Source organism: Carassius auratus, unplaced genomic scaffold (genome assembly GCF_003368295.1).
Source record: "Carassius auratus strain Wakin unplaced genomic scaffold, ASM336829v1 scaf_tig00214737, whole genome shotgun sequence".
In the NCBI taxonomy this organism is placed as follows: Eukaryota; Metazoa; Chordata; class Actinopteri; order Cypriniformes; family Cyprinidae; genus Carassius; species Carassius auratus.
Genome location: NW_020527788.1, coordinates 217,604 through 230,497, shown reverse-complemented (window position 1 = coordinate 230,497; position 12,894 = coordinate 217,604). Strand labels below are relative to the sequence as shown.

At 36.0% G+C, this 12,894-nt stretch overlaps 1 protein-coding gene and 1 long non-coding RNA gene across 2 annotated transcripts in view; one reads left to right on the top strand and one right to left on the bottom strand.

Moving 5' to 3' along the window:
• Positions 1-3,886, bottom strand: part of LOC113092898 (uncharacterized) — a 50,248-nt gene extending 46,362 nt beyond the window's left edge. Inside the window, exon 1 of the mRNA XM_026258672.1 lies at positions 3,654-3,886. Within this exon, the coding sequence (XP_026114457.1) occupies positions 3,654-3,693 (40 nt within the window). The 5' untranslated portion in view covers positions 3,694-3,886. The remainder of the gene's footprint in view (positions 1-3,653) is intronic.
• A 964-nt stretch (positions 3,887-4,850) lies between these two features.
• On the top strand, positions 4,851-6,388 carry LOC113092896 (uncharacterized). The gene is made up of 3 exons (XR_003287650.1): positions 4,851-5,052; positions 5,347-5,408; positions 6,064-6,388. It is a non-coding gene; the product is annotated as an uncharacterized LOC113092896 (long non-coding RNA).
• Positions 6,389-12,894: the final 6,506 nt, after the last annotated feature.

The window sequence follows — 12,894 nt, the reverse complement described above, 5'->3', positions numbered from 1 at the left end:
ACACATAACCTAGTAAATAAATGTATTTGCTTTAATGTTTTGATAAGCAGCGACTGTAATGGAGTCAGATCACATGCTGTCAGTTCTGCACGTCATCCTTCAGCTGCTCTTTGTTCTGATCACTGGTTCAAAATAGAAGCAGAAGTTTTCAGTTTTGTGCAACACACACACACACACACACACACGCACACAGTGTGTTATCTCTAACCTTCTCTCAAATTCATTGATCCACCACACCACACAACTTTTTTTGGTTCATTATTTTACATTTTGTCATGTCTCGAGGGGCTGCTCTAACGTTCATATGACTGGAGCATTTGTTAAAGTGATAACCACTGATGGCTTCTCATTATGCTTATAGGCAAATGTACATAGTTTGTAAAATAGTGCTTCGCTTTCAATGAAAAATAGCAGCCTAAAGTATTGCATTGTAGAGTGGTCATGAATAGGCCTGCTTTACAAAGTATTATAATTTAGATGGGGTTTTAGTCTGTAAAAAAAAAATAAAATAAAAAAACAGCGTTTGTTTTTTAAACCAATATAAAGTTGGTTCAACATTTGATGTTTCGTTAATTTAGTTAATTATTTAACAATTTAGCACAATGACAAGAAACTGTGTTGTTATTGTTTTCAAATGTAGAAGAGAACACACATTGTAATGTAATTACAATGTAAAAGTGCAGGACAGGGACCGTCTGCAAAGTGCAAAACAAAGAGAAAAAATACCATTATTCCATCTAAACGCTTCACTTGTGAAATGTATACATAATAAATCTCAAATCAAATGGGTGTGTCTTATTATTTGTTCTTAAAAGAACAATAAGATTTGGTTTTATTCACATAACTGTAGCACAACAAAAGTTATTGAAATGTACCAATTGAGAAAAAGCTTGCAAAGCAAGTTTGACATGCAGAAGTTTAAATACATTAATTCAGAATGCATACAGTTTGATATGTAAACGTCAAGGGATGTGTCTTGTTACTTGTTCAAAGAACAATATTTACAACCATCTTTTACGTAGTATGTAAATCAGGATGCATATTATTGAATTAAATTTGAATCTGTTAACACACTCATTTTTAAAACATACAGTATTTCATCTCAACTTAAATGGGTGTGTCTTGTTACTGGCTCCTAGAAGATCATTTTTATGGTGGTTTCAGCCACAGAACTAAAATAGAACACAATTACATATGAGTGTCCTGAATTACATATGAGAGTAAAACCTGAAATTAAATGTTAGAAATCAGAAACAAGACACACCATTTGAAGTTGAAAAAGAATACTTTATTGATCTTAAAAGAAAATCTAACTTTGAATGTCAAACTTATTCAAAACAACTGCAGTACATTCCTCTAGGGGGCAGTAACACTGGAGACTCGAAGGAAAGCTGTGCAAGCAATTTTCCGAATGTCAATAGCATGACTTTGGCATCACTTTCTACAATGAAAACTACTGCAAAATATAATTTATTAAATCTACAACAAGACACAGCCATTGTAGCTGAGATATAAGGCTGTATTTATTTTAAAATAAATGATGTAGTGTTTTCATTTTCAATAGTATGTGTTCTGTTATAGTTCTGTGGCTAAAACCAACATCAAAATGTGTGTGTACTCTGTAACAAGACACACCCACTGAACTGGTGTAATAAAACTGGTTGTGTAATAAATTAATTTATATAAAAAAATAGATTTTCAAATTCAAGTCAAAACAACTGCAAAACAACACTGTTCGCCAGTGTTGTCTTATTTGTTGAATTTAAATAGCATGTTTTCTATATATATATATATATATATATATATATATATATATATTAGGGCTGCACGATTAATCGCATGCGATTGTCATGCGTGTCTTTGTCAGTAAAGCCGGTTCTGTGATTCCCATGGATTGTTCTAACAATGTTTTTAGTGGGTAGTTTTATTTTTGTTCCCAGAACGTTCTCTCAAAAGATAGGATAACGTTCTCTAAAAACATTCTACAAATGTTTATCAATAACATTATTAGAACATTATTCCATAACATTCTAATTAAGATTTAAGTGGATGTTTAGATGTGGATGTGTCTGTTTAAAAGTAATAGCTTGGTTTGATGTCACCATAATGCTGGTAAGTGTTGGCTTTAGTTGTGCAATTTGACACTTGACTTGACGGTGTTGTTTTTTAGCTGCTGTCATCTTTATTGTGGCTAAAACAGCAAACGAATATGTGGTTCAATAGTGCTGTTTGCTTGCTGATGATTGATATGTCTGATTACCTGTTTTCACCCAAGCTACTGTGTGGTGTTAGTTAAGTATTATTTATTAAAGGGACTCAATGGTCAACAACCTGACACCCAGTTGAATTTAAAGCAGATAATTTCAAAAATTTAAAAAAAAATTTGTCACACAAACATCAAGATTCAGTGTATGAATCTCAGCAATGGTGACATGCTTTATGCTGCAATGTATTCTGGGTACATCATGCAAAACTCATCCATAGCACCCAGAAGGCATTGCGGCATGAAGCATGTCACCATTGTTGAGATTCTTACACTAATTATTAAGGTCTCTGTATGTCTAAGCATCCCAAGGTTTGAAATGATTCTAAAACAATGTAGTTTAAAAAGATCAGATAAAAATAAAATAACATAAATTGTCAGGACCTTGTGTGTTGCAATACATCTGCTATTGTCACTAATATTAAATTAATAGCGTAGAACAGACTCCTGGTAAAATCAGTTGATCAGATTGTTACATTAAGACATCTCTAATATCAGCCAGTAACCAACATTATCGAATGACATCTTTTTCTCAATGTTTTTGCTGTAACAGATTTAATTACAGCAGCTAAATGAACGCTAACACTGAAAAGACTCATACTTCCTAAGTACTGATCAGCATAATGGTGACATCAAACTAAACTATAATTTTCAATAAACCATCAACATCTCTGTTAATCTCAATAAGAACTTTTTTACATTTATGACAGAAATAAATCTTGTTTATAATAAGTGAAGATTGTCATGTTTTTGGAGTATTTACGCTAGAGTTTGACACCAAACAGAGGTTGGGTTTTCACTTTCAACCAACATCTGACTTCTGAGCAATGTCAGTCCACATCTAGTGTGATGGGAAGCCGTAATTCACTGACAAGCTGTGCAATATCACGTTCATAATCGCAGATTAATCGCATGCGGTTATGAACGCGATATTGCGTAGCTTGTCAACGATCTGCGGCTCTGTATATTAGGTGCGGCTCCATTTGAAAGCAGCTGATGGACATTTACCGCTAATCACAGAACCATCTTTACTGATGAGACACGCATGACAATCGCATGCGATTAATCGTGCAGCCCTAATATATATATATATATATATATATATATATATATATATATATATGCTGGGAAAAACTATCGTTTTTGTCATTATCATGTACTTTGTAGACGGTCCCTGACTAGTCTTTATGTGTCGCAACAAATCGAGGAGGAATAAGACAAATAAACTGCGACGTGTGTTCAGTTCTACGTACTAATGCTTTTCAGATAAGCCATTTTTGTACAATTTTACCCATCCACTAAGAATTTATAGATGTTTTTTTTCGCGGCTGAATATCTGTCTTATATCCAACGTCAATGGTAATATACAGAGAACTGAAGTCATATTTACCAGCCAGATTCCATGAGAACAAAAAGTAGAAAATAAACATTTTCTTCAACAGATCTCCTAACAGTTTCACAAGAGAAATATGACAATGATCATGTCCTGACACTCTTGAAATGTTGAACGCAGCTGTTGTTCTGTAGAGAAACTCTGCAGTGAGTGTGAATAAACTGTAGGTCAAACGGTGTGATCTGGAGAAGTCATATTGAGTCGGTGAAGGGAGGAGCTGCTGGAGGAGTTTCTTCACTCACTGCAGATCTTCACTAAACTACTTCACTTCAGACCGACAGCTTCACTGGCTTTATGAACAATTCAAGGTTTACTATCACAGTTCTGTTGTGAAGCTGCCTTGCAAACTGCTGAAGAAATGATCATTTACATTTATTTGTTTTCATGGAGTCTGGCTGGTGAGTATCTGCATGACTTCAGTTTTTTTTTTATATATATTAAAAGTTGGCCACAAATATAATTATGTTATTTTTTATTCCATAATTCATTTTGTCTTTAATATTAACGTTCTATCTGTCTAAACTTACTTAAATACTTCTGTGAAGAATAAAAACTTTCAGAAATGATTTTTCTGAGTAATTCTGTGTTTTTTCTTCAGGTGTGTTTGGAGTTGATTCAATGAAGTCCGTGTCAGTGATGGAGGGAGATTTAGTGCATCTAAACTCTGATCTTACTGAAATACAGAGAGACGAGGAGATGACGTGGAGATTTAACAACATTATGATTGCTAAACTCAATGTGAAGGACAGTAAGAGCAGGTTTTATGAAGATAATGCTGTTGGGAGATTCAGAGACAGACTGAAGCTGGATCAGACTGGATCTCTGATCATCACAAACACCAGAATCACAGACTCTGGAGAATATACAGTCAGCAGAAGAAGCTCAGGGATCCCACTCAACATCTTCAGTCTCACTGTCTACGGTGAGCAGAGAATTACCAGGATTTTTATACACATCTTTGGACAATAATCTCTTTTAGAATTGATGATATAATATAAGTGTTTTTTCCTCATAACTTACTCAACTTACATTCTCTGCAACTTTATTTACATCTGAAATATCAAATGGCAATTATCACGTCATATTATTTTACTGAGTTGTATTTATCCCCTTGTGTTTTTAGCTAATCTGCCTGTTCCTGTCATCACCAGAGACTGTTCATCATCATCATCATCATCACATCGTTCATTTCTGTGTTCAGTGGTGAATGTGAGTGCTGTGACTCTCTCCTGGTACAAAGGAAACAGTTTATTGTTCAGCATCAGTGTGTCTGATCTCAGCAGAAGTCTTTCTTTACATCTGGAGTGTCTGGATGATTTCTACAGCTGTGTGGTGAACAATCCCATCAGAAACCAGACCACACATCTCAACACTCAACTCTGTCAGACATGTTCAGGTATGTCTGTGATAATATTTAGTGTTTATGAACACATTCACTCACAATAACAACACTCTCCTTCACATCCTCCAGACTCTGTATCTCTGATAGTGTGGATCTCTGCTGCTGCTGGTTTTCTGTTGATCATAGCTGCAGTCGGGATCTTCTGCATCTGCAGGAAACACAGAAAAACAGACCAAGAAGGCAAGTATTGTCTACTGTAATCTACTGCATGTGTGTGTGTGTGTGTAATAATGTAAAACAATAGTTTACAATAATTGTAACAATTGTTTCTGTTATATTTTGTTACAGTTCAGACCGGTGACAGAGAGATCACTTCTGCTGATCCAAAATTTCACAAAAGACATAAATCAGTAAGAGAATATATTTCTGTCTATGATGTTTCTGTATTATTTTGGCAGTGAGTCAAATTCAGGTGTGTGTTTAATGATTTACTCTGCTACATTTATATTGTAGGGTCACACAAGTCCATCAGAGGCTTTACAATATTGTCACATCACAAACTCTAACATCATCCAAGACTCATCTATTCTCTCCAAAATGGGAAATTATATTATTATTATATAATTAATTATTATATTAAATTATAGGTCAATTTTAACCTAATTAAAATATTTAAAACAATAAAGAAAGAGAGAAATACTAATATTCCCTCCATATGTAACACAATCTCATGCCATTTCATGAGTAAATTATGTTCTGGTGAATTGTTTGGTAATTTGTATATATTTGTGAAATCTTATTTATCTGCTTACACCCCGTAATGAGAACGTTTACACATGGACCTTCATGCTCAGGTTTCTGTAATAATGGATGTTTTTGTATGGTTCACCGTACAAATTCATATGAAATCTCCACGTTGTATCTTATTGTTAAATTTTCCTGTGAGATCAGATCGTCTGTTCTCCAGAATACTTGGAACCTGGTTTGAAGAAAATAGCAGATTCTTGCCATGAAGAGGACCTAGATAAGTTTGATAAGTCGGTGGATGTTTGTGTTTTCTTTCAGAGAGCTACAGAGCAGGATAATGTGGTGTACGCAGGAGTCTCAAGACGCTGATCAACTCTTGATCAAAATGTGATTCTGTTTTTGATTACTAACTTTATCCCAAACACAGAGACAGGAGACAGAATCACATGTTCTTTGTGAATAGAGATAAATGCCCATTAAATGTCATTTTGTCATAGTTACACATATATTTGAAAAAAGAAAGATTACTGTTATTATTTCACTCTATGCCAGAATATTTTTGTGAGTTTGCCTGTCTGTGCTCTCTCTCTCTCTCTCTCTCTCTCTCTCTCTCTCTTTCACCCTCCCTTTCTCTCCCCTCGTCCTTTCCCTTCCTCTCTTCTGTGCTCTCTCTCTCTCTCTCTCTCTCTACTCTTGGTAGTCTTACCTCTCTCTATCTCAATGTCTACACACATCCGCACTCTTGTATATTTCCTCATGAGTTCAGATGTTCAGAAAAGGACGGGGGCTATAGGCCCGAAGGTTATTGAGTTCGGTCTTTGCCAGATGTGCTCCTAATATGGTCAGAACTTCCTGTCTGTATTCTCATTTTATATAACATACAGATCTAATCTTTATTCTACGGAATCTAGAAGTAGCAGGAAAAGAAAAACCCTTTGTTTGTTAGACATTCCTATTTGATGTAGTGTACAGTTCTTATTGGTGATCCCCTACACCACCCCTGACAGTGTATCTGTATATTCTACTGATGTAATAATAAACTTTGAAGAAGTTTGTGAACAGACAATTGGCTTCATGTTCATAATTCTTTCCATAAACCCATGCATGGACTGAGAATAGTCGGACAGCATTGATAAAGATGAAGAGGTGAAATATATATTTAACAATTACAAAAGGGGATTTTCACAGTGATGTCATAGAACTTTTGTTTTAAACAGATACAGACAGGACTGGACTGGAGTTCAAATTCAGCCCTGGAAAAATCACGCCCAATCGAGTTTCCCTTGAATGTTTTGCTGGGGTTAGTGTCTTAAAATATAGGACAGAAAGAAAGAAACAAACAAACAAAATATATATTATTGAAAATACTGCATTTCTTCACATAGCAATGCACTTTTGACAGTGAAACAGATTTTGAGCTGTAGGATGCAGTAAAGTAAATGAAATCTTGATGCATGTTTGTATTTGTCAGTTCTTGTTTGTTGTTGATGAAGAGTTGAAATGAATTAACATGACGAGTTATGCTACAAAAGAAGAAGCAGCAATTTTTTCCCCCGAAATCTGAAAGAACATAGTGAAACCTCTTTTCTTTTAAGGCGACAGTAACTCTTTTCCCTTTTATGCACACGATCTGAAACTATAATAGTGTGTTAGCGCCATCTGCTGTTTGCATAGAGCACAAACTGCCCTTTTTTTCTTCATCAGTCAATCAACAAATCTGCACTGTTTTATAAAATGTGGTGGGGGGGGGTTTAGCACAGTGGATAAGATGCATGCCATTGGTCGGAGAGACCCGGGTTCGAATCCACTGGTTGACACCAATGTGTCCCTGAGCAAGACACTTAACCTCTAGTTGCTCCAGAGGCGTGCGACCTCTGACATATATAGCAATTGTAAGTGGCTTTGGATAAAAAAGCATCAGCTAAATGAATAAATCTAAAATCAACAGTAGCATATACAACACTGTAAATAGAAAAATAAGTTCAACAATTTATTTCGAATAATGACTTACAAAAGCTTTGTCTAAAATATTTAATAGTTATATTAATATAGTATGAAAGTAATAGTTTACAGAAAAAAAAAAAAATATGCGTGATGATGATGAAGGTCATATGATGCGATTTCAACTTTTTCTTTCTCTTTGTAGAGTTACAAGCTCTTGGTGCATAAAGAAGATCTGTAAAGTTGCAAAGACTAAAGTCTCAAATACAAAGAGATATTCTTTATAAAAGTAAGACTCGTCCATGCCCCCCTGAAACGGCTCATTCTAAAAAGGCTATAAAATGACAGTACAAGTCATTATAATCAGGAATTATGTCCCCACTGGATGCAACAAATGCTTCATCTGTAATGGGTTTTGTTGGTTCTGTCTCGTCTTTCCAGGACACAAAGCATCACAGTTTGTAAAGGAAGTAACATTTCCGTCACACGCTTGAGGTGTTCGACCAATCACAACACACTGGATAGCTGGCCAATCAGAGCACACCTCGCTTTCAGAACGATGAGCTTTGTAAAAAAAACATGCATTTCAGAAGGCGGGGCATAGAGGAGAAACAATAATGTACAGTATGTGAAAATTATGTTTTTTTTTTAACCTTAAACTGCATGAACACATTTAATTACACCAAATACATAAAATAAATTGTATTTTTAGCAGCATCATATGACCCCTTTAAAAACATTCTTAACGTGAGTTTAACAGCTAACCACATTATAATATTTCTTTCTGTTTCTTCATATAAGCAGAAAAATGTTGAGTTCAGTGATTGGCACGTCTTATTAAACTGAAGTCCCCTGCTGCACTTCCTCTTTATTCACCAGTGGTTCCTCTTCAGTTAATTCACTCACTGTGGAATATAAAAGAAAATAGAGAACACAGGAATTAAAAAGAAAGAAAGAATCAGTTCTGTTACATCTACATCTACACATGGATGATGTTACAGCTCCACTCAAGAGTCCCTATACATGCTGAAAACAACAGAACACGAAACAAAATATGAGGACTGTTGTTTTACAGATGTGCAAGCTGACTCTATTCAGTATATCACTCAAAAAATTTGATTTTGAGAGGCCAAAAGCATGAATGCAGTTAATGACCAAATAATGAAAGGGGTCATTGGATGCCCATTTTCCATTAAGCTGAAATGCTCCTTTAGTGTCTTACTGAAAAGCCTATAACATACTTTGGTTAAAAATTCTCAATGGTAGTGTAAAAAATAAAATAAATAAACACATGACGCCCTGTCAAAACCGCCCCGTGAGAATACTAAAATGAGCTGTCTTCCAATTTTTTTTTTTATGTATGGATAAATAAATACAAACTTACATCAAAGACAAAATTACATCACAATGCACGTTTTGGTGAATATGCTAGTAAGCACTGTTGGTTAGGCTGGTTATAAGGTTATCTGTAGAAAACGTTTATAGGAAGGAGCTCATATTAGCAGCCAGAATTGTGTTTGAGATGTTGCTCAATTCTGCAAAAGTTGTCCTCCGTGTCAAATGACATCTGCTAGCCTTCCCTCCATAGCTCCACTCCTACCACTCCCAATCATTGCCACTCTATTTGAACACCTTGGGATGGACATTGTTGGTCCTGTTGAGAAGAGCAGAGGTGGGAAGTCCAGGTGCCAAAGAGTAAAAGTCCTGCCATATTTTTGTTCCACCCATGAACTCACCAGCCGATTTCACCAGAGGAGGAACCAAGTCATTCCTTCCAAGTCACAAACGAATCTTGTGTCAAATCCCAAGTCCTCGAAGAGTTAAAGTTAATGAGATAATTAAGTGACTTCCCACCTCTGGAGAAGAGTAAATCTGGGAACCGTTACATGCTGGTTATAACAGACTATGCAACCAAGTACCCCGAGGTGTTCCCATTGAAGTCCATAAAAGCTAAATCTGTTGCTTTTTGTTTAGTACAGTTTTTTTCAAGAGTGGGTTTCCCATGTGAAATACTGACTGATCAAGGAACTAACTTTGTCTACTTTGTTGAAGCCGGTCTATCAATTACTTGGCATCAGGAGCCTGAGAACCACACCTTACCACCCCCAAACGGATGGGCTTACAGAACGTTTCAACAAGACGGTGAAGCAGATGCTGCGAAAGTTTGTGAACAGCAATGGTACAGACTGGGATCTCTGGCTGTCATACCTTTTATTTGCATACAGGGAAATAGGGATGTTCCGGTTAGGGCTGGGCGATATATCTAACGATATGATCATGCGCATCTAATCAGTAAAGCTGCTTCCGTGATCACCGCTAAAATCTCCATCACCTGCTTATAATTGGAGTGGCATTTAATAGACAGAGCCGTAGATCGCTGACAAGCCACGCCATATCGCGTTCATTACCGCAGATGAATCGCCTTCGATAATGAACGCGATATGGCGTGGCTTGTCAGCGATCTACGGCTCTGTCTATCAGAGGTGGGACTTTCAAGTCACAAGCAAGTCTTCAAGTCATATTCAAGTCCTCAAAGGGTTAAAGCTAAAGCGATAATTAAGTGACTAATTAAATGATGATTGTGCATTAGTGATGAACACCTGCTGTCAACAATCAACATCACTGAAGTAAAGACAAACACAAGAACTACAACTGAATTTAGCCACAGCCTTCAACTGAAAAAAAAGTAAACGAAAAAAAAAATACACACACTATGCCACCATATTTGTGGTCAGGGTTTGCTTTAAGTAGTGTCTTGACCCTTTTTCTAATTCAAACCAATTTGATTCAAAACAATTTCAATATTGTTTTCGCAACAAACATGTATGCATTGCTGAGTCGAACCTTGCAGTAACAGATGATCTTATGTGTTTTCTGATTATAGCTCATGATGACTGAACACCATGAAATTGTGTTTATCTTTGGATAGTAGACTGACACTCAGCTATTACTGAACTGAAGTAAAAAAAAAAAAAATCTAAATGTTGAAAGACACAAAAGGAGACAATCAGTTCAGGTTTTTAGACAAACACAGTTATCACACGATCCTCAACAGGGGTGACAATTTTTCATACTGCAGTGCATGACGGGAGTTTTTACTAAGGTTTTACCCAGCATGCAACATTTTGTTGATTGTCACCACTGTTGAGAGTCATATGCTGGTTCTTGATGTCTGTGTGTGTCTACAGAATATAGTTTTTAAAATTTTGTATGCACTTAGTAGATTCAAGATTCACTTACTTTAATTTTTTTCCATAGAGCAGTTTTACTGGGTTGATTATGCTAAACTTAAATAGAGCTAATGTTAATTTGATTGTAATCTGACCACCTATCACATACAGATTAATTTCTTCTCTCTGCTTTACAGCACGTCATGCAATGCTACATAAAGAGATCTAACATGACAGTCAAGGGTCAAGAGCCCCACTAAAGCACACGCTGATCTCCATTATGGTTGCATCACTTTAACCAATAAAACATCAACATCTGATCCTCTGTAATTCTCAAGAACAGCAGGTGTTCATCATTAATGCACTATCTTCATTTAATAAATCACTTAATTATCTCATTAACTTTAACCCTTTGAGGACTTGGGATATGACTTGAAGACTTGCTTGTGACTTGAAAGTCCCACCTCTGCTGTCTATTAAATGCCACTCCAATTATAAGCAGGTGATGGAGATTTTAGCGGTGATCACGGAAGCAGCTTTACTGATTAGATGCGCATGATCATATCGTTAGATATATTGCCCAGCCCTATGAGATACTATCAGAGGTGGGAAGTCCAGGGGCCAAAGAGTAAAAGTCCTGCCATATTTTTGTTCCACCCATGAACTCATCAGCCGATTTCACCAGAGGAGGAACCAAGTCATTCCTTCCAAGTCACAAACGAGTCTTGAGTCAAATCCCAAGTCCTCAAAGAGTTAAAGTTAATGAGATAATTAAGTGACTAATTAAATGATGATTGTGCATTAATGATTAACATCTGCTGTTATTGAGAATTACAGAGGATCAGATGGTGGTTTTATGTACCCTATGCCAAAGGTACAAAAGCTGTAACCTTGAGGGTACACTCTCAGAAAATAAAGTACATAATTGTACCTTTAGGGGTACAATAGCTTGTCACTGGTGCTGTACCCTTGTGATTTGTACCTTAAGAGACCAGTTTTGTACAGAGGTGGGAAGTCCAGGGGCCAAAGAGTAAAAGTCCAGCAGCTGATTTCACCAGAGGAACCAAGTCATTCCTTCCAAGTCACAAACGACTCTCAAGTTAAATCCCAAGTCCTCAAAGAGTTAAAGTTAATGAGATAATTAAGTGACTATTGAATGTGCATTAGTGATGAACACCTGCTGTTATTGAGAATTACAGAGGATCAGATGTTGATGTTTTATTGGTTAAAATTATGCCACCATCATGGAGATCAGTGTTTGGTTTAGTTGTGTTTGACCCTTGACTTGTTGTGCTAGATCTTTCTCTGTAGCTCTGCATGGGTTGTTGTGGAGAAGACAGAACTGTGACATATGAAAAACATACAGTTACAATGAGCTGATTTAACTATATCTCAAATATTTTTGTCTTCTTTCTGATCACATGTCTAGGTTTTGAATAATTTCAGTGAAACTACAGCATGCACACAAAAAAGCATTGCTCTAATATTTACAGGATATGGATTTTTTTTTTTGTTTGTAACACATATAAAAGTTTGAACTCCAGTGATTTTCGACACACACAGATATCAAGAACCAGCATATGAATCTCTACAATGGTTACAATCAACAAAATGCTTCATGTTGCAATACATGAATTACTCCCATAATGCACTGTAGTATGAATAATAATTTTCACCACTGTTGAGGATCACATGATAAATGTTCATGGCTAAATGCCTAAATACAATTTTTTTTCTTAATACTGAAGTGTTATAAAGCATTATATGGTGGCATTTGCATAATGAGATTTCTCTCTTTTTTGTGAAAGTGACATACAGTTAAGTGTGGTGACCCGTACTCAGAAATAATATTCTGTATTTAACCCATCCAAAGTGCACAGACAGAGCAGTGAATTCACGGCAGTTCTCTCTAACGACTAAGCCACGAACTCTTCTCATATAATCAAGAAATTTAATCAAGATCATACAGTCATCAAAAGCATAAATCACCTGCTAGATCAAGAGTTGCATCAGCATTGCACAAATGTTTGCTGCAAAA